The 26,219-nt window shown below is 38.5% G+C and overlaps 4 protein-coding genes and 1 pseudogene across 5 annotated transcripts; 2 read left to right on the top strand and 3 right to left on the bottom strand.

Moving 5' to 3' along the window:
• Positions 1 to 823: 823 nt before the first annotated feature.
• On the bottom strand, positions 824 to 6,419 carry LOC149051237 (uncharacterized). The gene is made up of 6 exons (XM_089190804.1): positions 6,327 to 6,419; positions 5,925 to 5,990; positions 5,492 to 5,638; positions 3,144 to 3,245; positions 1,925 to 2,111; positions 824 to 1,466 (listed from the first exon to the last, which is right to left on the bottom strand). The coding sequence occupies exons 1-6, from the start codon at positions 6,327 to 6,329 to the stop codon at positions 1,189 to 1,191; spliced, it is 783 nt and encodes a 260-aa protein (XP_089046930.1). The 5' UTR covers positions 6,330 to 6,419; the 3' UTR covers positions 824 to 1,188.
• Positions 6,420 to 12,381: 5,962 nt separating this feature from the next.
• LOC149051236 (uncharacterized) lies at positions 12,382 to 15,949 on the bottom strand. The gene is made up of 6 exons (XM_089195572.1): positions 15,833 to 15,949; positions 15,183 to 15,386; positions 14,489 to 14,822; positions 13,933 to 14,113; positions 13,598 to 13,698; positions 12,382 to 13,079 (listed from the first exon to the last, which is right to left on the bottom strand). Exons 3-6 carry the CDS (start codon positions 14,627 to 14,629, stop codon positions 12,777 to 12,779), a joined length of 726 nt encoding a protein of 241 aa, XP_089051698.1. The 5' UTR covers positions 14,630 to 14,822; positions 15,183 to 15,386; positions 15,833 to 15,949; the 3' UTR covers positions 12,382 to 12,776.
• LOC149051235 (uncharacterized) lies at positions 15,853 to 18,633 on the bottom strand. Its single transcript, XM_089195552.1, has 2 exons — positions 16,090 to 18,633; positions 15,853 to 15,964 (listed from the first exon to the last, which is right to left on the bottom strand). The coding sequence occupies exon 1, from the start codon at positions 18,245 to 18,247 to the stop codon at positions 16,094 to 16,096; it is 2,154 nt and encodes a 717-aa protein (XP_089051678.1). The 5' UTR covers positions 18,248 to 18,633; the 3' UTR covers positions 15,853 to 15,964; positions 16,090 to 16,093.
• Positions 18,634 to 19,522: 889 nt separating this feature from the next.
• LOC149051234 (uncharacterized) lies at positions 19,523 to 21,475 on the top strand. The gene is made up of 3 exons (XM_089195562.1): positions 19,523 to 20,396; positions 20,743 to 20,889; positions 21,107 to 21,475. Exons 1-3 carry the CDS (start codon positions 19,782 to 19,784, stop codon positions 21,365 to 21,367), a joined length of 1,023 nt encoding a protein of 340 aa, XP_089051688.1. The 5' UTR covers positions 19,523 to 19,781; the 3' UTR covers positions 21,368 to 21,475.
• A 1,000-nt stretch (positions 21,476 to 22,475) lies between these two features.
• On the top strand, positions 22,476 to 25,595 carry LOC149051233 (uncharacterized; annotated as a pseudogene). Its single transcript, XR_016183447.1, has 5 exons — positions 22,476 to 22,709; positions 23,120 to 23,381; positions 23,549 to 23,748; positions 24,055 to 24,142; positions 24,383 to 25,595. The product of XR_016183447.1 is annotated as an uncharacterized LOC149051233 (transcript).
• The last annotated feature ends 624 nt before the right edge of the window (positions 25,596 to 26,219 follow it).

Below are 26,219 nucleotides of genomic sequence, written 5' to 3'. Positions count from 1 at the left end.
AAACTCCAAAGTGCCAAAGACGGTCGAAGAGAAACTCATCGGGGAGGGGGGGAATCCATCGGAATTGGAACTGCTAACGGGGTTCCCGTCCCAAGTTCCCCATGAGTATTTCAAAAGGATTTTGTTCTGAACTTTCAGGATAAGAGCTATGTTGTAAACGTTCGATTTTGAAAACCTTGTGAATGAAACGTAAAAAATTGGAGGAAGAAAGGTGATGTAGATATTAAAAAGTAAACTTCGTTCATATTATCTTTCTTCGTCCATGGAAACTATCAAAAATACAGATTCGATGTCAGGTTTTTTATGATTCATCAAGCCCATGTTGATTTAAAGCAAAATGGCTCTTTAGTGTTATCATTGAAATCCATTTTACGCGACGATCAATTCGACAATTTTAACATTCCCCGGGCAACTCACGGGCATTCGACCGTCGTCCGTTCGGGGGGGGGGGGGGGGGGAATTTGAACCGGAAGTGTCAAGATAATACAGCTGAAGTACAGCGGAGTAAAACTGTTTACAATCAAGCTTGTTTGATTCATTCCATGTCATCACGGTTGGTGTTCCCACTTACTCGCTCCTTTTGAAATGCCACTGTACAATTAAAGTCTACACAGATACTTCACTCTTCATTCATTATGAAAGAAATTTATTGTTAAAGCAATTACATTGTTACATGAATCCATATTTGTAGTCGAATGATCCAATTAACCTCTTCATTTACCTACACTGAGTTAAAGCACCTCAACCCAAAACGAGAAGTCTTTTAATAAAAATTGAAGCAAAAAATTATCTAACATGTTCAAAACAAAGAAAATGAGAAAAATTTGCTTAATTTCTGTTTATTTCAGTTCATCACAGTTTGTATTTTTTTCCTGCTTACATATCACTTTCCAGTTTAACGCTAGAATATGCTAAATTTTACGCATTTTCAAATGTAAAAAATAAAATTATTGCTATGGCTAGAAAGTAGTGACATGAGCAAACATTTCACTGACAAATCATTCTAGGAATGCATCTTGTAAAAATCATATCTTGCATCTACCTGTCTTGTATACAGTGAATAAAAAAAATATCTTCTGAGAAAAGTTCTACTAGACTTTTAGGAAAAAGTAAACGAATAATCAGGAGCTTACATTTATGCCAAAAGTGATTGGTGGTAAGTCACAAATGAGCGATAATTAAAAACTTTTAACAAATAGGAACACAACAGATACCAGTGTACTGAAGGAAATGTGCTTCTTGTGAGCATTCGTAGTCACCTCCACCTTTTGGTTTGCAGGTATACACGTAAAAACAATCGTGGGTCCTGTAAGTGCAGGTCACATCAAATTGAACATGAACACCATTGGTATAGTTAATCTGATTCCTGTTTTCTTTTTCCACACATTCCAACCACTTCTTCGTACCTTCCGGGGAGCATGACGAGAAGTTTGAAAACACTTGACTCCGTCTCCAACGTTCATGACCTAAAAGAAATATATGACTTCACGTCATATTCCCTTACCCTCCCCAGACTCCATGAATTAATAGTGGCCGTGGACACTCTCTTAAACGAATTTAAGGGAAAAAGAGTTGTTGATATATCCAAACCGTAAAATTGTTTGGGCCGGTCATATCAAAACTTTATTCGCCTTCAGAGAGGAAATTATAGGGCAGCAATCGTCCTTTTCCTCGAGAGAGATTTTAAGGAAACAAATCAAATGTAGTTCCTTTAACAGGGCAAGAAGGTATTAGGGAAAAACAAACTCTTTAGAGCTAAATATAATGATGTTCGAGGGAGCAATCGCTTTAGTAAAGCTACAGTAAAAAGAAGTCTGAGAAAAGTAAGGCTCCAACGGGATTCACATATGGAAAAAACTTTATTGACGCGAGTAATCTTCTTCAAATTACTCTTTATACCTGCATGAACGTTAATTTCTCTCACCTCGCCTGACCATCGATTTCACATTATCGAAATTCAACGGAGTCTTTTCAACTCTGAAGATAGGAAATCCACCACAAAATTCGATAATCGTCTGGGGTAAATCCAGTCGACTTGCATAGCCCACCACTTTCCAACCAGTCTTCTTAACCGTCACATTTGTGGGGAAAAATTGCCCTCGTAAAGACATCTAGAATAATAACAAGGAATACGTAAGAAATAACAACACGCCAAGGCCCATTTGTGCATTAACAATTATCCCTTTCAACCATGAAAAAAAGAGTTTTTTTCAACTTCTCTAAAGAAGAAAAAAAAAGATAATTCCCATGAAACCATCAGAATTCTTTAAAAGGTGACAACGAAAACAACGCCGCCAAACTTAAAGCTGTCTACAAAAGACTAGGTCACAATACTCCAACCAGGACTAAGAAGACGAAAAAAGCTTCGATAAGGAGAGTTTCCCCACAACTTTTGAATTTGGAACTCTACTTAATTTATAACTTTCACTTCTAAACTTTGCAAATATCGTATTCCCCTCGTGATGCCTTTTCAAGATGTTACGAACTGAGACTTGCCTTTAAAAAGACTTTGTCAGTATTACAATGCAAATCCTAGCCTTAATTCGGATCGACAGATATCGACTAAATCCTTGAGTTTGCCTATTATTTGGGTTTTTTTTTGTCACGAGGTTTCCGGTCAGTTGAATTATTCTGTCTCAGTTCCCCTAAGAATCGTTGACCCATCCAAACACATCCGATTAATAACTACTTGTTCACAAACTGATCGAAAGAAGGCAGAATGGCAACTATTGTGACAAAGTCAACTTTCAGAAAGTAGCAATAAAACAACCTTACGGAATATCACCGATAATGAATATTTACTCAATTAATTTCGAAATATCCCTTTCAAGCTGAATTTAAGAAGATTAGCATTGTTATAGGTATCCTAATTCTTAAATACTTGGCAAATGAATGAAAGAGAAAGTATGTGTATGTAGGTATATTGAAAACTCTCTCAAGGAAGCCAAAAAGACATTGGATGTTGGATAACTGGCAGGAGTCAAACCAGTTGGCTATACACATGGCGCACCAAAGAAGTTGAACACCAGGGCAACCGAGTATAAATCCAGAGAGTGTCAGGGTGGAGGGTTTGAACTCGGGACTATCAGATTACATGATCAGTGCCCCAAAAACTCGGCCACACTGTCTCTCATAAGTAATACCTGTTCCATGCTGAACTTCATCTGCTCTGGCCGGGGAATAGATAAGTCCAGGTGGGATACATAGCAGACTCTAGCTGATGGCATTCGGCGAACAGTTAAGCCCTAGGAAAAAAAAGGGGAATCGTTTAGGATTATGCTTCCTCTCCTTCCCTAAATGTCTCATGCAGGAGGGAGACATGATATAATTGAGAGATCTACTTTTTAAGAGTCGGAATCAATCTAGACCCCTTTGTTCTGGGGCCCCACTTTGATTTGTTACATAATTCTGTAACTTCCGATACAGAATTGAACATTGTAACGCCCATGAAGGCGGTTCAGCGAATTCTCAGTTGCGAACACCTTATGCCTTTGAGATTTTCTGAAAAATCCTTAAAAGAAGACCTGATGGAAAGACTTGGAAATATTATCTCTCATCTGTTTAACGGCTAAAAAAAATCTGCCAACTTTGATATATACTCTTGTTTTAACTTACATGCATTATGTAGGATCACTTCTACACTTCTTCTATGTATCGCCTTGAAATAAGTTCTATTAGCATTTGCAAGAGTTCTCCAATCATACATGTACATTCGTTAGCATCTGAATTTAGCGTTAGCATCAGTTTTGTTCCTACTGCAGACAAAAAGCGTAGAACCATCTGATTTTCTTTCAGAAAAAGTCCTCCAATTTATTTCCTCATAGGAAACGGCTGGGGCTAACATTTCCGTTCTCTAGGATAACACGCAACGCTAGCAAATCCTTGGTTTGCACGTGACGTCATAAAAATCCAATCTCCAAAATTACAAAGGCTATTACAGTCTTACCTGACTGTGTTCTGTTCTGTTATAAAGCACGCAGGAAACGGCTAGAGCATGAAAGAAGTGTCAGGAGAAATACGAGAAGTAGTCGGGTGATTCTCTCCACTTCTCAAGTGCTTTAGCCACTTCGAATATCTATAAGTGCTTTACAACAGAACAGAGCACAGTCAGGGCTTCTCTATTTGTTTTGTTATAAAGAATCCGTTAAATTCCCCACGCATTACTTTCAATTTTCAAAAGAAACTTTATTTCCAAAGCGAACAACAGTGTCGTCAGCATGCTCTATACTCTCATAAAGCACGCTACGATAAGCCAATCAGAATACCTGTTAGAATATTTCAAATAATCTGATTGGCTGTACAGGACTAAAGCTGTCAAAAATGTCAAACCATCAAAGTTCCAAAACAATTAAATTCCAAATCATCAAAGTTCACATTCTACGATAGTTTACAAACTTGAGTAGTTCGGCAGGTCGAATTCAACACTTCTGCCCGAAGGTTTTCAGTCTCTAATACAGTATGTGAAAGTCAAATGTTCAGTAAAATTCAGCCGAATTGTGGCTCATAAAATCACGCAAGTTTTTTCACAAACTGTTCAAGGCGAGGGTATTATGAATGAACGACAGCCGAATTCACCGGAACATGAAGATGGCTCGGGATGACAGCGCCGTAAAACTCGGCTGCAGTGACTGATGTGGCCTTCCTCTCAACGCATTGGAAAGGATATCAGAGAAAGCTCTAATTTTTTCACTCGAAGGGTGGCCGATGTGGTTTGCGAGGCTTGCGTCACTGCGATTACCGGAAATCGCCATGATGAGCTAGCCGCGATGGACCTCAGCATGATCGCAGTCGCTCTGACACCGTCATGATAAGTATGAATTTTAACAGTTAGGCCAGTTTGGTTATATTTTTCATCATTCCTGTTTTGTTTTTGAACACAAAACTTTACATACTATACGAGTGTTGGCTGTGTTTAATTTGTATTACCGTACGTAAGCTGGCAGTCTAACCGAGCGTGAAAACCTTTAAAACTCGGACTATCCATTTTGTTTTCTCTTTGAGGATTTTCGTCTCTGCTCACGTTTTAATAACGTAAATTACGGCGCCTTGCATGCTTGCATACCTTTGTTTGGTTCTTCTGTTGCTACTTGCCGGCTCGCTTGTTCCGAAATTTCGCTTTCAATTATGGAAAAAAAGCTGGAGAGAAGTCCCGGAAAAGGTCGGACATGGTACAATTAGGCAGATGGCGTGACAGCTTTAGCTCAGCTTTATGCTCCAGACTCTCACAGAGCAGGCTCTTTCAACCAGTGACAGCGCGCGTTATATCCGAACTTTAAAAAAAATAGAATTTGATTGATCCAATGCGTATGCAAATCTGGCTCGATCTCTCAATGTATGTAGGTTTGAACAAAAAAACAACAACAGAAACAACAATTATGCTTACTAACTTATGACATTACCGAGCTCCTCACTGCACATGATGAGTCGATGTTTTAGATGATAGCAGAACATCTTTTTGTAGAGGACTCTCAGTATTTGATCACACACTTACCAAGTTAAAATCATTCATCATGTCCATTGCGTCCACATCGTTGTGCTGAGGAACACGGAATACTTCGGTTTGATTGTCGACATCCACTTCTAAAATCTCCTTAAACTCTGTTCCCCTTTCAATAATGTCAAGGGAGTAACGGTCCGCCTGCAATTTCACCAAAACAACACCCTCAGTCTTTTTAGCTTTCAGTTAAAACCTTTTACCTTCAATTTGCAAACCCAACTCATGAATTCTTTTGCTTTGTGCGTCTTACATCAATACAAAGCGCTTTTAAAGTTGCAATCTTGCATGAAGTTTATTTTGCTTGACCAAAACTCTGTGGAGAAGGTATTGAAGAAGAAAGTGTTCAGTTTTAATTTGTTTTACCGACTCCTCTTATCAGTACCAGTGTAAAACACACAGAGAACCTAGGGAAAAAAAGAACTGGTACCTTGCAGTTTACTTGGACTGCATTGAAGGAAATGAGCAGAACGCCGACCAAAGAAGCAATCTGAAACTGCAAAACGTTAAATAATAATTATAAAAGCAGCACATCAAAGACTGTTTTAAAAAAGCTAGCACTGTGGTTATGGGTTGCTACTTAACATCAGTGTGGATTCCTAAAAATTGATATCAGCCACCATGTTACAGCCCGGTTTTGAATCAAACTGCGTCTAATTAAAGGATTTAGCCTTAAATAGAATGAATGAACTATCCACGATTAAGAGAACTCTAGACATCTGTTAAAAAGTACTCAATAAACTTACATTCCAAGTGTTTGCACCATATGTGAAATCCTATCATTTTAATGCTCCTCAAAGTTTCAATTTTATTTTCAGTGAAGAAAACTTACCATTTTCACCAAAAATATCCACTGAGCTAAACTCTGTTCTTGTAAAAACAAAGCAAGTAGACGCTAGAGACTGATCCACTACCTGGTGAGCCTCTGTCATTTATATGCATGGCGCTTCAGAAATTTCGACACTAATTGGTGGCTGTTTTGAAATCAGAGTCTCCTTTGTCGAACTTCCTCTTCAGCGTTATAGGATTTAGTTCCATATTTCTTAGAAGCTGCTGATGTCCCAAAATAAACTGGAACGTGATCAAAACTGTTAAAACTTTAACAGATGTATAGAGTTCTCTTAATCGTGGATAGTTCATTCATTCTATTTAAGGCTAAATCCTTTCATTAGATGCAGTTTGATTCAAAACCGGGCTGTAACATGGTGGCTGATTTCAATTTTTAGGAATCCACACTGATGATAAGTAGCAACCCATAACTACAGTGCTAGCTTTTTAAAACAGTCTTTTATGTGCTTCCATATTTCTTAGAAGCTGCTGGTGTCCCAAAATAAACTGGAACGTGATCAAAACTGTAAAGGGAAAAAGTCAGTCCACACAAAGGAGGAAATATTTGTCTTGTTTGCTGAAATTCACGATGAAATTTAAGAAGTCAGTTGCAAAGGTTACTAGCCGCTTCTTCCCTTTTGGCTGAGAACTATTGATGACGAGTGCGTGTTCAGGCCTCGCAGGCTGCAATTACATTGCAAAGAAATATGTTTATTCTCCCTTTGTAGCATCTGATTTGCTCTGGCTTTTAATTATATTTCGCAGTTAAAACTGGTTTTGGCTTCGTTACAGTTATGTTCTACCTATCTGTTATGACTTCGTGAGACCCTCCGGAAGTAACGTTTGATAAATCGATTAGTCGCGATGTACATTACCAGCTTTAAACGATATTTTATTTTGATCGTATTAACTTGTAAGTTGTGACTTTAAACGTCTAAAAATACCACTGTTGCATAAAGCAATAAAAGATTGTTCTTTCTAACGATTAGTTTTCCCTAAAATAATGAAAGCTTGAAATTATCGATCGCGTCGTTTAGTTAGAAGAATACCAGTCGCTGACAGTATTAAATTGAAAACTGTGAAAGTTTCTTAACTTCTAGAAACACCAATGTTTCATAAAACAGCTGTAAGCTGCACGGGATCGAAGTTACTTTACAACTGCTTTGGTCGCGGTCAAATGATGCACTCTTAGCACTAACACCTAAAACATATGAGTAACATTGTTCATTCTGTAATAGCAGACTACTGAAACAAAAGCATCCTTTAAATATCAAGACAACATGAATCCAATCATCCAAGATCTTGGCTCGCTGGCTATTCACCATTCCGTGGTTATTCAAAGGGTAAACAATGGTATCCACTAGATAAATTTCTGCTCAATGGAGAGTGCAGTGGATAGTCCGTTTTCTTAAAACTTATCATCTGGATAGCAATTTATCCGTTGGATAGCGCTAGTCGCCCTTTGAGTAACTGGGCCCAATTGCTTGTACATGTAACCAACATTTGATTGTATTGGCTTACAAAACGTTTCCATCAAACTTCAGACAGTTTAAAGAACAGCACTTCATTGGGCAAAACAGTGAGACGAAGTCATTTATGAGGCCACGTTCAATGATATATGTCAGTGTTTAAAGCCACTTCAGCTTCCTTTAGTGTTAGTGTATTATGTAGCAGTCTCATAACTTCTACTGCATTGAGTCTTATTTGAGTTCATAGCAAGCATCGTTTGAATCGTCAATGTGTTATCCCACGTTTTGTTAGGCTAAACTTCCTGCTAAGATGACGAGAGTAATTTGCTGATGAATTCTTTTTAGTGTGTAAGCGATACATCATTGTAGAAAGAATCTTTTCCGCTGTCAATGTTCCACTGCTCGGGTATAGGTAGCTGTTATCGCCAAAAATACATGCAGTGTTAACAGTTTAGAATAAACAAGATTGGGGTAATCATCATATGTAAGACAATAGATAGATTTGAAAAGAAGTAGTTAAAATGCAAATGAACAGCTGGTAACAACTCGTCCGGAGTCGAACGAAATACGTTCGAATCCCGATAACTCGAACCCCCGCTAACTCGAGTCTTGCGCTACTCCGACAAACCAAAATCGATTTCCCTTGGATTTCCGTCATACATTTACTGCAATTTCTCCCTCGATGGCTCGAACCTCTCGCCAACCCGAAGCAATTTGCGTTCCCTTCAGTTCTTTCTCTATAAAAATTTTTAACCTCGATAGCTCGAACCATGTCGAGCCACGTCTTTGAATAAGTAACAAATCAAAACAAATAGTGTACTGCAGTCTAAAGCATTTACGTTAAAAAAAGAGTACACTCTATTTCTCCGTTATTTGCCGTCTTTTGTTCCCAACTACCCATAACTCAGACCTTTTCCAATTTCCCTTGAAGTTTCGCCGTTGTGCGGATTCGACTGTAGTCAAAAGACGGATGAATGGTTTAGTCAGTTCAGAAACTGTATACACTCGATTGCAAAAACGTTGACACCTAATAAGCTTGATTCACGAACGACAAGACCCAACACCATTATGGGAAATGTTCGCACAGATACATAATCAGTGATTTACTTCTCTCATTATTCATGGAAAAATCTTCTCTCATGATAAAACGTTTTCTTCCGGGAAAGTTTGGATAGCTCTTATCATTCATTACGTCCAACTTATGGTTATCATCTACATTTGACCCCTAAAACTGCTGAGTCTCATCGTTCATTATAAACGCTTGTTGCTTGTCAACGTTTTTGCAATCAAGTGTATGTGCCTCAGTTGAATTAGTTTATCGACCACCAGGGCTTCGCTGTGATGTTGTTAAGCCAATATCTCTTCCTCTCTTCTGTGTTTTTTCTTCTCACTTGTTCCTGAGCGATTTGGTTTACCAAACCCTGTTTAGACAGGAACCGTTTGTTACATTTGGGAGGCACTAATGACCTGTTAGCAATTCGTTTTTGACGCCCTCTGTTGCGACCATAGAGCCTGCTTTAATTAAGAAATTGACTAGCAGCCCCAGACTTGCAGATTACTAGACAAAGGTCAGAAAACACTCTCGTTTCTGGCTTCCTGGAACAATCTGTAAGGTGCTGAAGCTGGCCTGTTGTTTATCGGGATAGGGTAGCAACTGCTTCGCCCTTTTCCAGAGCAAATCCAAGGCAAATGGGTAGGTTTTCCAACCATTGCAATAAACACTGAGGAGATTTGTTCTGGAACTGATGGTGTAGTTGTGCGGCCAGAATTTTTTAAAACAGACCCCAAATCAAAAACAGAACCATGGGATCTAATGGTGTAGCTTGCCTGAAAGATTGAGACAAATTCGTCGACAATTCCAGTGTCAGACGCTGAGAATTGAGGTCCATTTTTCAAGTTTAGAAAAAAATGCAACTTCCTGGGGCGACACATTCCCCTATGCAAGTTTGGGGAATTGAAATTTCTTCCAGAATGAAACCAAACGATTTTCTGATTCCCCCTTTGGACCTTTTAACGCAGCTTTGCGATCAATTGTGGTCCACGTTTCACGTGCTTGATTCTTTCACCACAGAGATCTGTTATAATTGCGCCCAATGTAATTTTCAATAACGAAGTCAATTGGATTCGCTATTCTCTTGGTCAGCCACACTGTGGCTGATCACGTCCTTAGCAAAGGTAGGGCTCCCCTCAGCATATTCATAATTTGAAAGGAACCTGCCACATATATTTTAAACTGAATTCCGGATACTGAAATAAACTTCACATGCGGAAATTCAATTTGTGTACCAAAGAAAGCTTTCGGATTTCGACTCACCAAAATTTCCAATCGTGCAAACAAGAAGCTTGGCCACTCTTAATTCTTTCATGATTCGCTTCGCGGTCAGTTTGACCACATCTCTTCCCCTTCGATAGCATTTTAGCGAAAATAATCCAAGTTTAAGCGCTCGCAGCAAACCCCGCAGAATATTCAAATTTTGCCCGTTGTTTGCCTGTTTAGTTCCACCTCGCTGTCTGATTGGTTGATCAGGACAATAGAATAAGGCGAGGTGTCTCTTAGGGGATAGGGTAAGTATTGTACATTAATCGACCGTACCACTCGCGGTAGAGAGAAAATTGACCACAAACCCAAGTCTCTTCCGCGGCCGTGTCCAGTCTGATTGACAAGAGCATAGCCAGTGAGAAGCGAACTTGGAAATGCAGGTTGAAAACGCTCGTTTTCGACGAAATGCGCGGGGAGGTTTGGTATGGAGACATTTCACAGGGTGCAATGATCTTAGATTGTAAAGTACGGCCGAAAAAAATGCCGATCGGGAGGATTTTCGGGGCGCAAACCACCTCGCGTGGACAACGGTCGAAATCGGAGTGTGCAGCCTTGACTTCGTCTTTCGACAGGAATAACAATGATGGCAAAACAAGCTTAAAACGTCAGAAATCGCCAGAAACTACAATGGACACACCGGATGTGAGTAAGTTTTATTGATTTTATGTGTAAAATATCGTTATTTCGAAATACTTATCCTTATAACGTGTTCAAATTTTTAACAGTTCCTCCCGTAACTGAATCACACAACGCTTTTCTCGAGACGTGAGCTTGGGTCGCCTGTGATCGAAAGTGATCTCTTTTATTCATTAGTTGTTTTACCTCGCGTGTCAGCTATGGTACTTTTTGTGCCCTGACTAGTACTCGTACGCGGATTCTTAGGGCATGAGAATCAGCGACTTCACCAAAAAGCTGTTTAAACGAGTCCCATGAGTCTTCAACATCTGTGAAGGAATTTATTAATGACCATGGAACTTTGTTTAGATCTTCAATGAAAGCATCACGATTGAAACGCTTGAAATTCCTGGTATCAATTACTCTCGAAGGAGGCGGTTTTAAACGGTGTAGTTTACGGACAGCAAAAATCGCAGAGTGATCACTAGAACCAACCGGTATCACTCCCGAGACATATAGATCAATGGTCAGTTATGCGGGTGAAATTGACAATGATCTGCCGCAGACTAAACTCTTTCGTCATGTGGATAAAGCGCTTAGTAGATGCAGATTTATTGGACTGTTTGAGTAGTAGTAGTAATAGTAGTAGTAGATCTTTATTTAAACTCGGTTAAGAATCTTCAGTTATACTAATAGTATTTTAATTACAATCATTTGTAAAAGTTAAAATAACTATAAAAACTGATTTACAAGATTGCCGAGTGGGAATCGAATGTTTCAAGTGCGCGGTTGATTTCCTTCTTAAACTGCTCAATTGTTCTAATCACCCTAATATTCTCAGGAAGAGAATTCCACGGTAAGGCACCGCTATAGCCAAAGCTACGTTTCAAATAGTCAGTACGCGACTTGGGTAAGTTTAACTTACGGAAAGAGTCACGCAAGTCATAGTCTGTGTGTTGCTCACAGAATAAATCACGCAAGTACACTGGGGCTAACCCGTTGAGGGATTTAAACATCATTATAGCTTTCTGCTTTCTTCTTCTTAATGATAGCTGATCCCACTTCAAAGTTTCAAGAAGCAGGCTTGAGTTTACCTCATAGTTGGCTTGTAGAATAACCCTAGCTGCTCGGTTTTGCAATTTTTGTAGTTTCTCACATAGATAAGAACTCAATCCATCCCAAACGGGGACACAGTAATCGAAATGAGGTTGGATTAAAGCGTTATATATATTTGTACTGCAGCGGACTGAGAAATGAGGGACCTAATGCGCCTCAGAGCACCTACACTGTAAAATTAAAAGAGCTGATTTGGCCCCAAAAATGGGGACAAAACGAGTGAGTCCAGTTTGGCACTAGCCTAGGGTCAATTCGGCCCCATTGAAATGGGGCTGTTTTTGGCACCAATTTTGGGGCTGAATCGACCCCATTGTAGGGGCCAAATTGGACCACGTGAAGGGTGAATTTGAAAACTACAGGGGCCACTTTGAAATTTATAGGGGCCAAAACAGCCCCCAAAATTTCAGCCCTCTCACAAATGGCCCCTTTAAAAAGAGCCGATTCAGCTCCAATGTGAGTCCAATTCAGAAGTAGAGGGCTCTTTCCTCTGCACACTGATTTCCCCCCCTCACAATCAAATAATGAAAATACACCTCATATTTTATCTTTCAAACACTAATTTATTCAGTTCTAGGTATTGTTACTGTTAAAACCTTTTACAGACCATGATTTTAAAGTTATGAAGAATGTTAGACAAACATTTGAAAGAATAGGACAATAAATACATTTTTAACATTAATGCAACCAGTTTCTAAAATATATCTCTTCACTAAATCAGTATACTTCTCAAAATTGCAAACATTGCTAGAAATTTCACACGAGACACTTGTAACTAAAGCTTCCCTTTTCAATGACTCAGCAAATGTGATAATGTGAGGCAGCTTATAATCAAGACTGACTGAATTTTTTGAAGTACAGAAAATTATCAAAATAACACAACCGCAACAAATTGTCCTGCTCCTGCACAAGAGTATAAATCTTGTTTGATTCTACCTCAGGCATTTGCCAAGTCATTGAAAAAGGAGGAAACAGTAACAAGAGTCTGCCCACGCCCAATTTCAAGCAATGCTTGCTCTAAAAAAGTCAAAATTGCCTTTGACTGATTGTAGGAGACATTAAAAACATAAAATGAGCCAAGTAACCCAATGAAAGCATCAATAATTTTTTCTTGTGGGAGCTGACAAATAATACTCCCCTCTGTTACTATATACAGGAGATCAATGTCATAAATATCTCCAACAATAACAATTTGTGGCTGGATGTAATCTATAACTGCTGAATCAACATCAGCTTCTCTCTGCAATAAAAACAAATTTTACAAAAACAAGCCAAAGTGCAAAGGAGCATCAAAATTACTGGCTAGTCTGCTGGGTTCAGTTGGTCACTTTACCCTCATTTAATTTTACTCAAATGATATATATGTGGGATGTTTTTCTAAAACTATAAGCCAAAACATTAAAAAAGGAAGTGGAAATTTAGCTCAATGCTTTTAATTTGTCTTCCCTTCAAGCCTTGAAAAATACTACACGACTCCCAAAGTATCTGCGCATATCACAAATGTACATGTGGGGTGTTCAACCCCCAGGAAAAAGACATCAACTATTCCATGTGCAGTATTTATCTTATGGTTTGACTACAGCAAAATTTTTTTTAAAAAAAATTGCTAAATCACAATAATGGAAAAAAAGAAGGAAAATAAATACAATCCCAAAGTACTTGAAGCTTAGTATCTGGACTTCATAGCAAATGGGCTCAGTAATTTTAGCTGTTCTGTAGTATTTTTGTACCTAAGTAGCAGTTTTTATAAACTCCTACCTCCAAAATGGTCACAACTTCTTCTTGAAGTCCCCTTTTCTTTCCACTCCGCTGGCGCAGAACTTTGTTGATGACCAGCAGGGATGTCCTACTTTTAATTTCTGTAATTTAAATACAGAACAATTTGTTTTTTGTGAAAGTGGGAGACATTAACCCCTATATAACAGCATACTTTCTAATCTAGCAGTCTTGATAAACTCTCCTTAAAGCCAGGGCTTATACAAGTTGTAAAATCAAAGGTGACTTCTAATCAGGTGTCTGTGACAGCAGCAGAATGTTTTACACAAGTTAAGGTATAATACTTCTTTGTAAATGATTGAAAACCTCATTTTTACCTTTTCTGTTGCATCCCTCTTCACTAAGGGCAGCTTCCATTCCATCCATTACCTCATTGACCACCTTATCTTTGCTAGCAGCAGCATATTTTAGGATATGCTGCTGCCACATGAGGTATTTTTCCCACAATTTGGTTGGGATGTTATCATCATTGAATATTCTACACAGCTCAGCTTTTAACTGCATTGAAAGGTAAGGCAGAAAACATAACATGTAAGTCGTCTTACTTGTCCGACGAATCTACTCTAGAGGTATTCATAACCACATGTGTACTGAGAATCCAGAGAGAGAAATGCTGTTCTTAAGGACTGTTCATGCCCTTAATAGGAACACAAATATATTGGTAAGGAACTTGCCTTTCATACACACAAAATCCCTCTTCCCCCCTTAAGAAAAAAATTAGTACAATTGGGAAGCATATCATTTAAAAGTATTGGACTGCAATCTCTGACAGGTACCCTAGTATCAGCCAAAAGTTGGCCAAAAAACAAACAAACAAACCTGTAACTGGTTTACATTTCTGACAGATACAAGCAATTTACAGCTAATACTTACATGGATGAAGTATTTCAGAGATGGGTACTCCATCAACACAGCCTTCACCAAATTAGGGGCAGTTATGATTTCATGGTGGCAGAGGGGGAATGTTTTATCCATGAAATCCTTACGAGCTTTGTGCTTTCGGGGGTTTCTCATTGTGATTTTCCTCAGCAAAGGCTTTTAAAGTTGCCAGAGTCTCACCTGCAGGTAAGTCTGGCTGCTGTGCCCAAATACTGAAATCTTTTTTTTGCCTTTTGGCCTTAGAGGGACCAGCTTCAGCAGGATTGGCTGGATGTTTAGGTTTTTGGATTTTTTTCATCCTGTTGAAAATCTTGACCTCCAAATAGCCCTGGAAAAGGGTCAGGACATTGCATAAATTAATGCCTAATTTTTTTGCACATTTGTTAGTAAACTTTACTCAACTAATGATATTACTTTCAATGTGTGGAGTTCACATCATCTAAAGTTTTTCAGTTGGCACTTTATTCTGCCCCTTTCCCACTCTGTGCCTCCTAGCTGAACACTACACATTTAATTCTATGGTAGATATGTTATAATTATTGGTAACAGCCAATCACACTTAAGAACTTAAAAGATCAGAGTGATTACTCTGCACCTTCTAAGTTTAAGCCAAGAAATTCAGCACAAAAATTTCTATTTTTACCATAAGTAGAAGACGCAAACTGATAGATTTTTAAAATTTACTAACCCATTCAGTGTCTGAGTCAACTAGTTTCTTGCCAGCCATACATGGATACTCTTCAACAATTTTTTTAGCTATCCATTGCCTCTCAGAGCGCTTTGGGTGGCTGGTGAAGTGGTTGATGCTTGTACAAACATCCCGGACCAATTCACTTTTCTGGTTTGCACTGAGGTATCCCTCCTGGATACCTAACGCTACTGAGGCAGAGAACTGTAAAAAAAGTAAACAAATGAACAAATTTATTTGTCGTTGGAGAACAGTAATTTTTGTGACTAAAAAGTTTCCATAAATGTAAACAAACTGTGCATAAAAGAGAAAAAACAAAATCATACCTCGATGATATCAATAATTTACTTTCACCAAACTATGTACTTATCGAGAAAGGAAATCATACTCCTAGGCACTTCAGTTTTCATGAATTAACAAGGATTGCTTAAAAAAACCATAGGCGGCCCAAGCTCACGTCTCGAGAAAAAGCCAACGATGAATTCATGAACGCGTCACGCGTTGTGTGACTCGGTGTTAAGTTACGGGAGGAACCGTTGAAAATTTGAACACGTTATAAGGCATAGTATGGGGAACGAAATATGGTCGATTTATAACGATAAATATTTCGAAATCTGAATATTTTACACGTAAAATCAATAAAAACTTACTCATGCCCTGTGTATCCGTCGAAGTTTCTAGCGATTTCTGCTGTTTTAAGCTTGCTTTACCATCACTGTTAACCATGTCAAAAGACTCAGTTCTATCAGTTTCAGACCTTCCAACCCCCATCACATGCAAATCTGGAGGTTTTAAAAAAAAAAGCCTAGAGAAACCTGGAGATTAGGACCTCAAACCTGGAGACTTCAAAAATATGCGTCAAATAAAAACAACGACGACAGATTATTTGTTTCAGAGTATTCCTTACCTTCTCAGTGTTCTCTGTTGTAGTCTTTCGCTGCCTTTTTTGCAGAGCTGAGAAGATTCTCATCAGGGTTGAACTTAAAACACGGTGAGGTTTCCTCTGGGTACTGCAACTTCATTGCCAGTAAATTCGATAGAGTTCCCTCCAGTTTAAGGGAGGACCGACTATCTGTTTTGTTCTTGCGAACCATGCTGAACAGCCTCTCCTCCCCTGCATTACTGTGTGGCAAAAGTACAACCAGCTCTGCCACCTTCTGAAGATGGCAAAATCTTTTTGCTGAGGATTCAGGAATTACCATTTGTGACATGTACCACCAGAGAATGTCTACTCTGTAATGGAAAATTTCCTGATCATTAACTAATCCATCAACAACTTTAGCTTCCTTCCAAGCAATCACACCAATGTCTTCATCTGTTAGAGACTGATAATCACGAAATTCATCATACATCTCATCAATGTTAACAGTGTTCAAGGCTGATTTGAACCTGGATAGAAAGTATTCTACACTCTCCCATTTTGCCTGACTACGTTTCTGAACGTTGATCCATCTTGCATGCTTCAGCAGCTCATCAGTAATAGGAAACTTGCTCAAAACATATTGGAAGGCTGCCTTGAAATATTCATGTGCTGCTGTTAAGAAACGAGTGTAGGCTGTTTGAGATATTTCCCCTTGATTAAGTAGCCTCTGTAGTGTAAACTTTGTCGTCCCTCCTAAGTGAATTTCTGCAAGGGGTATATAAATTGTTGGATCTTGCAAATTAATTTCATTAAGTGGTTTCTTCATGACCTCCACCTTGATAACACGATTTCCAAGAGTATTTGCAAGTTTTATGACAGAGTCATAAACTATGTGAATGGATGGCTCGTCTGACTGCAAAAGTTTGTTAAAATTTGTAAACAGTGGGATGGAAGCATTGTGAAAAAACAGGGAAACTTCTGTGAGTGGATTTTCAAAGGCTTTCTGTAACCTCTTGAATCTCGCATCACCAGCATCTTCACTCAAAAAGTATGACTTCAATCCAGTATACTTTTCAAGTGTGCGTTGAACGCAGCGTTCTAAAGAAAGCCACCTGGTAGAAGAATGCTTCAGTATCTTACCATACTCCTGGTTACAAAACTGCATGTACTCAAGTAGGATCCCTTTCCGTTTTGTGCTTTTATCAAACCAGTAATACTGATCAATAAGAAGCTCTTCTGCACTGATTCCTATAATCTTTGCAAATTCGTCATGAGCTCTACTTGCTGCAATGTGCGCCAAATGGCAAGGACATCCCAATACATAGGTCTCTGGATTTTTTGCTTTGAAGTGGGATGCCAAAGAATTGTGAGCACCCACCATTGAATTAGTGTTATCTACTGAAAGGCTGACAACCTGATTCCATGGTATTTCATCAGTCTCTAACTTTTCCTGGACAACACCAAAAAGAGTTTCTGCTTTTGACGCATCCCTGCCACTTGTCACACACATATGATAAAAATGAGATGTAACAGTTTTGGCTCTTTCTACATCGAAAATTCTTACGGTTGCTGGATTCATCTTTTCAACATCTGTATCACTCGACCCATCAATTCCAATACTGAATGGATGTTTCTGACAGTGCTGTACAACATATCTGTGACAATGTGGTCCCAGAGCCTTATTGATGATAGCCATAGTCTTTGTTCTTGCACATCCATACTGCTTAGCAATTTCACTGTCTGGAAATACTGCCCTAAACAATGGCCCAAGGTGATCTGAAGTTGCAAGTGGGAGGTTATGCTGGATCAGAAAATTTGTTGTTAGGACTTCTGCTCTGGTAACTGCACTTTGTATAACACTACCGCCTGAACCAAACATGCCCGCTACTGATGGCTGATTTTTCGCTGCTTTCGTCGATAACTTGTGAGATTCTGTATTACAATGATCTTTCACGTCTTTTAGACCCTGGTGGTCACAGCGTATTGTCTTGAGACAAGGCACACAATAAAAAGAATGCTTGTCGTTTCTTACTGCTTTCACGGGATATAAATTGCTCCACTCAACCTTAAATGTCGTACGATACTTAGCTGCTCCAAGGGTAGCTGGTTTCCTTTTCTTCGCGGTAGATGGCTGAGGTTCCGAAGTATCAGAGTCATTTTGAGAACTTGTTTCACTCTCGTGAGCTGGACGACGAGTAGCCATTTTGAAATTTGTGTTCGATGGTTAAGCTTTCCCAGAAACCTTAGCGCACCGATGTTTCATTAGAATGAGGCTGGCATTGGGCTCATTCTTCGGCCGTGTCTTGGTGCGCCCGCGATCCTCTGGTAGCGGTGAGTAACCTGGGCGCAACAAGACACGACTGGAGACTGAGCCTAGCATTGGCGCCATTTCCCTCGCAAATTAGTTTTGATGCCTGATTCGGCTGTTATGAGCACAGATTTTTTTGCTATTCCTTCATACCTTCCGGAATTGTTTGGCAATTTTAAAACTTTCTGATTCACCGTGAGATTAAGGGGCAAAACCGTGAGACCGTGAGTTGACATCCCAAACCGTGAGTCTCACGGTCAAACCGTGAGGGTTGGAAGGTCTGCAGTTTGCTCTTAGGAACTGAGGTGCTCAAAATGGTGTTTACACGCCCATTCATGGGATCGAAATAATATCTGGTTCTGATGTTCTGATGTTCTTTCAAAAAGTCGATCTCTAAATCTCTTAACATTGTTGGCTTTTGGTCTTCATCCATGGTAAAATCTTCCAGGAAAAGCAAACTACAGTGCGAAAACCAAGTTCCTGCCAAATTTGATTGACATTTTTGACAACCGGAAATCATGATACTTTTTTTTCGTCACGCACGTCACGCAGCTAGCTACAAACCATATATATAATTATTCTTGGTGCCTTTCCAAATGCCACTGACTCCCTCTCCGAAGCCTCCATTGTTTATTAAAGCAGTAAAAGATATGAGTTCAATCAACACTTTTGAAAAATTGCTTAAACTGTGAAGTAAACTGTTAACATTTCGGCTTTACAACACGATTGTCTCTGGAACAACAAATTATATGTCTCTATATGAAGTATAAAAGCTGTTTCACTGCTGACCGCTTATATTTGGGTCGTTTTTTCTATCCCCGCTCGTCGCCCGTGATGTAGTAACTCCCGAAGAACTCGCACCATCTCTAGGTTCAGCGTTCATCAAGATCAATTTCTTGAATTTTAGTCGCTCTTTTACTAAGGGAAAGTAGTGCCTCAGTTCCTCTACATATTGGACAATGCCGAGGAGATCTTCACCGTCCAAACCGTCCTTTTCTGCAAGATAAGATACGAACAAAGATCAGTGAAGGAGTCAAGTTTGTGTACATAAAATTGCAATAAAATGTGTTGTTAAGCAAATTTCTTTCGCTTACCTATCCTCTCTAGAGTCTCTGGAGAAAATCCATGCGACTGGAGCCAAGAAACAACCTCCTCACCACTGTAGTTCATTATTGAGTCCGACGCACGAGGTCTAGCTAGGTTCGTTCGACTAATGAGATACGAAGAAGGAGCTGCAGAGACGCACCAGCAAAAGAAGGACGAATTTTGGAGGGAAATCGCTTTTATAACAAAATTTTAATCATTAAAAAGTTCACAGTTTTAAGTTTAGTAAACCAATCGTTAGCTGCGGTTTCGTTCGAGTTAAAGATCTACCAGTTTACCCCTCAACATTCCCGAATCACTACGTCCTTGTGGCGTTTAAGTTGTGATGGGTATTCCGTGTAACATGTGCAATGCTGTCCTTGACAATTTTGGACTAGTTATCAGCCATTTCAGGCGGGTACATAGAGAAGATCCTAATTTCTTTGTTACATGTGGCATTAATGGATGTGGAAGAACTTACAAGAAATTTTATGGGTACAGAAGTCACGTACAAAAAGTGCACAGAGGATTTCTACGAGTTGCACGTGAAGTTAAACAACCTCAGGATTTAGTGCAAGATATTGAGCCTGAAGAGCAAGCTGGTGATTTGCTTATTGATGAAGCACTTTTTGAAGAAGACAAAGACGATATCCAAAATGAACAGTTAAGAAACACGAGTGCAGCATATCTTTTGCGAATCAAGGAAACACACAATCTCTCACAAAAAGCTTTGGATGACATTGTACAGAGTACCAGTTCTCTTGTCTCTACTGCTGTTAAGTCAGTATGTATAAATATTGCCAATAAGCTTTTGAATATGGAGGAAGAGGAAAATCATGTGATACAAAACATAACATGGCAAACTTTATTTGAGGAAAATTCTGAGAAGGCAAGCCCATTTCAAAACCTTGAAACAGAAAATAGACAAAAACGAGCATTTAAAGAAATCTTTGGTCTTGTTGTAAGTATAAGAAATTAAGTATATTGTACAATTTAGGATTTCCTTGTTAATAGTAAGGGAGTAAATCACTATTTTAATGAAAAGAAAAGCACCTTAACATACAGCTGTTAAAGACACCAAATTCTGCTGACAATGTTCAAACATGCCTAAACAATTTATAGTTGTAATACCAGAGACAGAAATGTGCAGTCTTTTCTCTTGTTTTATACCAGCTAGGGCTATGCTTGAACCAGCTAGGGCTATGCTTGAACCAGCTAGCTAGGCTAACTTAGATGTCTCTGTACCAGTATGATATTTTGTTGGAATGTAATAAATCAACATGCATTATGTAATGTCCCCTGAACAGGAACCTGTGAAACGTGTGCTTGGAAACTTCCATGGTCATCGACAGAAAGGTCCAAAAAGAAGAAGGGTTCAACTAAATGATGAAGTCATTGAGATCCCTCTTCTTGAAAGTTTAGAGCAGTGGTTGAACCCCTCAATTTTGAAACAGGTAAACAGAAATTATGGTGAAGTCAATCTACACTTTGCCATACTTGTTTTATCATAGGGGAACTTAGTTTTATGTGGACCAGTTCTTTAACTTGTGGGAATTTGCCTAGCTGGTAATTTTCCATTACTTTGCCCAGTGGTATTCTTAAATTTTGATAAAGGTGAAATGTTAAATGTGGTGATTTATTTGTAAATTCTTATGAATTGTTTCTGAACAGGTGGAAAACTCACATCAACGACATGATGAGATGATTGCTGATTATTGTGATGGTCAGGTTTACCGCCAGCACCCTCTTTTCTCTAGGGACCCACATGCTTTACAGATTATATTGTATTATGATGATGTTGAAGTTGTGAATCCACTGGGCAGCAAAACCTCAAAACATAAAGTTGGTAATGAGATATTTTTATTTCACTATACTGTCACAAGTCATGAGACATTCATGCATGTACCTCAGAGAGTAAGGAAAGGCATTTAGGTGTAGTTGTTTCACAATTAAGATTCAACCAGTTCAGATACTTATTTGATGTCATAATCAATTAACCTTTGTAAGCATGCTAAATGTTGCATACTATTTTAGGCGTTTTTTACTGTACTCTTGGGAATATTGACCCTAAGCACCAATCCCAGCTAAAGGCAATGCAGCTTCTGGCAATTGCAAAGAGAACTGTGATCAAGAAGTATGGATGCAATGAAATTCTTCAAACATTCATGACAGAGCTCAATCAGTTAGAGCAGGTGAGAGTTAAATAATGACCACAGTGTGCAGTACATTCAATATCTGTTGTAGAGTAAACTGAAAGTATACAAATGCAACAGACTTTAAAAATGTTGTACCAGTCTTATTTGTATTGTATATATTGGACAGATCAGGGCTTGACTATCAACATCCTTTTTTTTTATTTGATCTATATTTATTTCCTAAGGATGGAGGATACCAGTTTATCATAAATGGGGAAAGAAAGTCTTTGAGAGGAACCATTAGCTTTGTTTCCGGTGATAATTTAGCATCCCAGGAGATTGGAGGCTTTAAAATTGGAAGCTGTTCTGCACTGAAGTGCAGAGTTTGCATGGGAGATGCAAATGATGTGGCTTCAAAGGTAATATAATAAAATAAAAGATGAACTATTTTTCCACTGACAATATAATAAGTTTTGTCAATCTACATGCAGCTGTCTAAATCTCTTCCCATTCACTTTGCACTCTGCTGCCTACTCATAAGTTTTTTTCTAGGCTTTTGCTCATTGTGATAACTTTTGGCTTAACTTTCCCAGCAGCCATGTGAGAACCATTCTATGTACAACCAAAGATACTCCCCTCTATTAACGATTAAACCACCTGATCCTGTGACTTACCATGAAAAAACTGTGTTGTAAATCGTGTCTTATAGAGTTTGTAATTGAAGAGTGGTGTTGAAATCCAATAACTTTCTCATTATTCCCCACAGTTTGTGGAAGACGATTTCCAATTACGCACCAAAGCAATGTATGATCAGCAGTGCACAGCCATTGAAAATTCAGTCATTGACATTTCTTCACAGTTTGGAATAAATCTGAGATCAGCCCTGAACCAGTCATGATACTTCCATGTCATAGAAGGTCTTCCGGGTGATGCAATGCATGATGTCCTTGAGGGGCTTCTTCAATATGAAGTCAAAGAACTCCTCAAATATGCTATATATGAGCAGCAGTTTTTCACTTTGGAAAATTTAAATTGTTGGATTAAAAATTTTGATTATGGTTATCCAGATGTTTCCAACAAACCATGTGTTATATCAAGTGCCACCCTAAATTCCAACACTAATTCTCTCAAACAAAAAGGTAAAATTGCATTATTAGTAGCTTCATTCGTACAACATGCTTTATCCAGAGATACAGTCTTAGCTTTGAAATCATTGCTTGTAACTCTGACACAAGATACATTCATCATCATTGCATTGTCACCCTAGTGTACACTGTTAGTATTAATTTTGTAAACAAAAGGCTGTCTTTTTGTCTATTTTTATTGTTATGGTAATATTTGAACTGCAAGTTACAGTAATTCAAAATTTTCCAAACGTTTGCCATGTGTTTAACATCATGATCCTACCATTCTGGTATATTTTTAAAAGTAGTGGAATATTTTGGTAAATGATCAGTGGCACCGATACATATATATATTTTATTTATTTCACTCATGAAATTGATAAAACTGTGTTTTGGTAGCTCTGCTGATCATAATGTGATTTTAGCTTCACAGATGTGGTGCCTTGGCCGTTTCCTTCCATTGATGATGGGCAGCCATATCCCTCGTGATGATGAGAAGTGGGGTCTCTTCTTAAATCTTTTGGAAATAGTGGACATTGTTTTTGCTGATGCAGTCACACTTGATAAAGCAGCTTACTTAAGGGATTTAATCACAGATCACCATACTAGCTTTACCCAGTTGTACCCAAATTCCTCTGTGATTCCAAAGATGCACTATATTCTTCATTATCCCAGGACAATGGTAAGGTAAGTTGGAAATTAAAAATATTTTAACTTTTCTTTTGATGGGTGATAATTTTGTGACATAAATCTTTGTGTTATTGTTTGTGTTTTCCAGTAGTTATCTATAGTACATGTAAGGTTGATCATTGAAAAAGGAAAAAATGTAAATATGTAGCATTTTGATATTTAAGGCTTGGTCCAATGGTACGGTCCTGGACAATGAGATTTGAGGCAAAGCATGAAAGACTCAAACGGCTGGCCACATCCCTTGGCAATTTCACCAATATTCCTTGGACGCTGGCTCTTCGTCATCAGTTGAGGCAGTGCTATGAAATATCAGGCACTAAGCATGGTCATCCATCAATTGAAAAGTCTTTGGAAGTAGGCCCAGGTATTTAATTACAACCATTTTATTTTCCACTGGTCTGAAAGTATGCTGACATTCATATATGCATGTGAATTTGCCTGTGACAATATAGACATGTGTATTTATCTAATGGGGGTCCTTAGGACCAACAATTCTGCTTTTATTTATTTAGTGTAGAGACCATTCATTGGAAAAAAACTGCCACAATTATTTTTTGTCAACTTGTAGCCAATAACCTTTAAGCCTGCTGTCTAATTAGATATGTTATGCCTTTTAAAAAAAACAAAGACACTTATTGTAATATTATGAGGTTATTATTGCCATTTCCAGGGACTCAGAAAGAGGCTAACAGGGCAGCATACTTCAACATGCTTCTTGAGAAGCTTGACACCCTGGAAGGTGAAGACCTAATTCATGAGTAAGTAATTTCATTTAATGCAAACACCATTCAAGTGCAGATTTTAAACTAGGTGAAGCAGAATTAACAACTTCACATAGAACAAGTAATGTAAAAAAAAAAATTATGTATTAAGAATACAAATATTTACATGTGCTCAGGGTATTCAATGGTAATTTTTTGACAATGGCACTTTTGTTGTAGTTTTTTGTTCTTGGACAACCCATCTTTTTCATCTTTTTTGACGGTTGTATTTTTCAGGGCAAAATGGTGCATGGTCTTTGGTACCAAATATAAAAAAAGGTGCAGCTGTCCACACAGGAGGAGATGGGCTCTTACCACAGTTCTCACTGATAGACAAAATTGTGACAGTTCCTGGGAAAGATGCTTCACAGGTCTTTTTTGTTTTGAAAGAAATTGTTACCCATCATTATGAAGTCCACTTGCATGCATATCATGTGAAGGTTTTAAATGATGGAGCAGTCAGTGTCAGGAGCCAAGAAGAACTCACAACATTTAGGCCTTTGCATATTTGTAGAAGTATTGGGGACAATCAATCCAGTTTTATCTGCCCTAAAAGTGATGTGGATGTTTACAATGAGCAGATATAGAAAAGGTGTCTGCAAATGATCTTGGAAAGGTGTACTGAGTATATGTCAGCAATCAAATATGATTTTTTGGATTATGTCTGCAACAGGCTGTCATTTTTTGAAAAGTGCATTGAATATAGATGGGCAAAAAAAACTGTTTGCTTTTAAAGGTATTGTATATAAAACTGCTTGTGAAATGACTTGTAAATAGCATTGAAGCTTTTGTAAAATAAGTTGTAACCTAGTGATAATCATGGATTAATAAAGAGCATTTGATATAGCTTAGGAATGGGTATTTTAGTCTCTGTGTTTTCAAAATCCATTGTATAATCAAACCTATGAACACAGAATAGTAGCTTGGCTCACTGTTCTGATTTTCAGTGACTTAGTTTGTTCAATCATATGGTTATCTTTAGAAATTTTGAATAACATCCAAACCAAAGTGATTCTAGATGCCCTCATGAGATCAAGGCCAGATGGCATCAAAGAGCTGAAATGATCCACACCTGTGGGATTTTCTTAAACCGACATGGCTGAAAAAATGACAAAAATAATAAGCATCTTCCTATGTCAAAAGCAAAAGTAGAACAAAAACTAACGACCTTACTCACTGCGTTTACTATTATTGTACTTTTTTGGGGCCAAATTGGTCAATCCTACTTGGCTCTTGGAGGGGCCAAATTGAGAAAAAGTTCCAAAGTAGAATTCATAGGGGCCAATTCAGATTTTGGAGGGGCTAATTCAGATTTTGGAGGGGTTGAAATGGTACCTGTTCCGCCCGTTTTGGCTCAAATAGTCCAAAACGAACCTCGATGAGCCAAATTGGCCCTCAAGAAATTGGGGCCAATTTGGCTTTTGGGGTCAATTTGGCTCTTTTCATTTTACAGTGTATTGCCGAGGATATCTTTCTACATAGTTCTTTGATGTGATTAGACCATGAGAGTCGGTCATCAATAATTAAACCTAATGATTTGGCATGCTCAACCCTGCAAATTGGATGGCCATCTAATTGGATATTAATCTCACTACGTTTGAGGTCGAAATTCAGATCCCCAGTAATGACAATTTCTATTTCTTTTGCCCTCGACGTAAGCTGCTTCGTTATCCACATTCGGTGGGCGATAGCAGAAACAAAAAATAAAATCTTAAGTTTTTGGAGGTGTTATTTCCATCCTAAGGCACTGAAAATCCGGTTGATTATTCTCAAACTCTTGAATAAACTTGTAATCGAGGTTCGAGGAAACGTAAATGAGAACAATACCTTTTCTGCAAGTTTTATCTCTCCGTACAAGTGAGTAGCTGTGAATTGAAGCTGAATATCACTGTCGTTGATTGATGAATCTAGCCAAGTATCATTTAAGGACAGAACGTGCGGTCGGTGGGTCTCGTAAAAATACAATCTCGAGCGTATTACAGAATCAATTTCAGGTTTTTCATGATTCTTCAAGCCCCATCTTGATTTAAAGCAAAATGGCACTTCATTGTTATCAGTGAAATCCATTTTATGC

The sequence above is a fragment of the Pocillopora damicornis genome, chromosome 1, assembly GCF_964200805.1.
Source record: "Pocillopora damicornis chromosome 1, jaPocDami1.2, whole genome shotgun sequence".
NCBI classification, from domain to species: domain Eukaryota; kingdom Metazoa; phylum Cnidaria; class Anthozoa; order Scleractinia; family Pocilloporidae; genus Pocillopora; species Pocillopora damicornis.
The sequence above is the reverse complement of the archived record's forward strand: the minus strand, read 5'-3'. Positions and strand labels throughout refer to the sequence as shown.

Coding starts and splice junctions, on each gene's coding strand:
- LOC149051237 (XM_089190804.1), bottom strand. Junction 2,112..3,143: donor TGAAGTTCAGCATGGAACAG/GTATTACTTATG, acceptor TTATTATTCTAG/ATGTCTTTACGAGGGCAATT. Junction 1,467..1,924: donor GAAATCGATGGTCAGGCGAG/GTGAGAGAAATT, acceptor TATTTCTTTTAG/GTCATGAACGTTGGAGACGG.
- LOC149051236 (XM_089195572.1), bottom strand. CDS start 14,629: ATGAGAAACCCCCGAAAGCACAAAGCTCGTAAGGATTTCATGGATAAA. Junction 13,699..13,932: donor AGAGGGATGCAACAGAAAAG/GTAAAAATGAGG, acceptor TTTAAATTACAG/AAATTAAAAGTAGGACATCC. Junction 13,080..13,597: donor AAGTTGTGACCATTTTGGAG/GTAGGAGTTTAT, acceptor TTTTTATTGCAG/AGAGAAGCTGATGTTGATTC.
- LOC149051235 (XM_089195552.1), bottom strand. CDS start 18,247: ATGGCTACTCGTCGTCCAGCTCACGAGAGTGAAACAAGTTCTCAAAAT.
- LOC149051234 (XM_089195562.1), top strand. CDS start 19,782: ATGGGTATTCCGTGTAACATGTGCAATGCTGTCCTTGACAATTTTGGA. Junction 20,397..20,742: donor AAGAAATCTTTGGTCTTGTT/GTAAGTATAAGA, acceptor TCCCCTGAACAG/GAACCTGTGAAACGTGTGCT. Junction 20,890..21,106: donor ACCCCTCAATTTTGAAACAG/GTAAACAGAAAT, acceptor GTTTCTGAACAG/GTGGAAAACTCACATCAACG.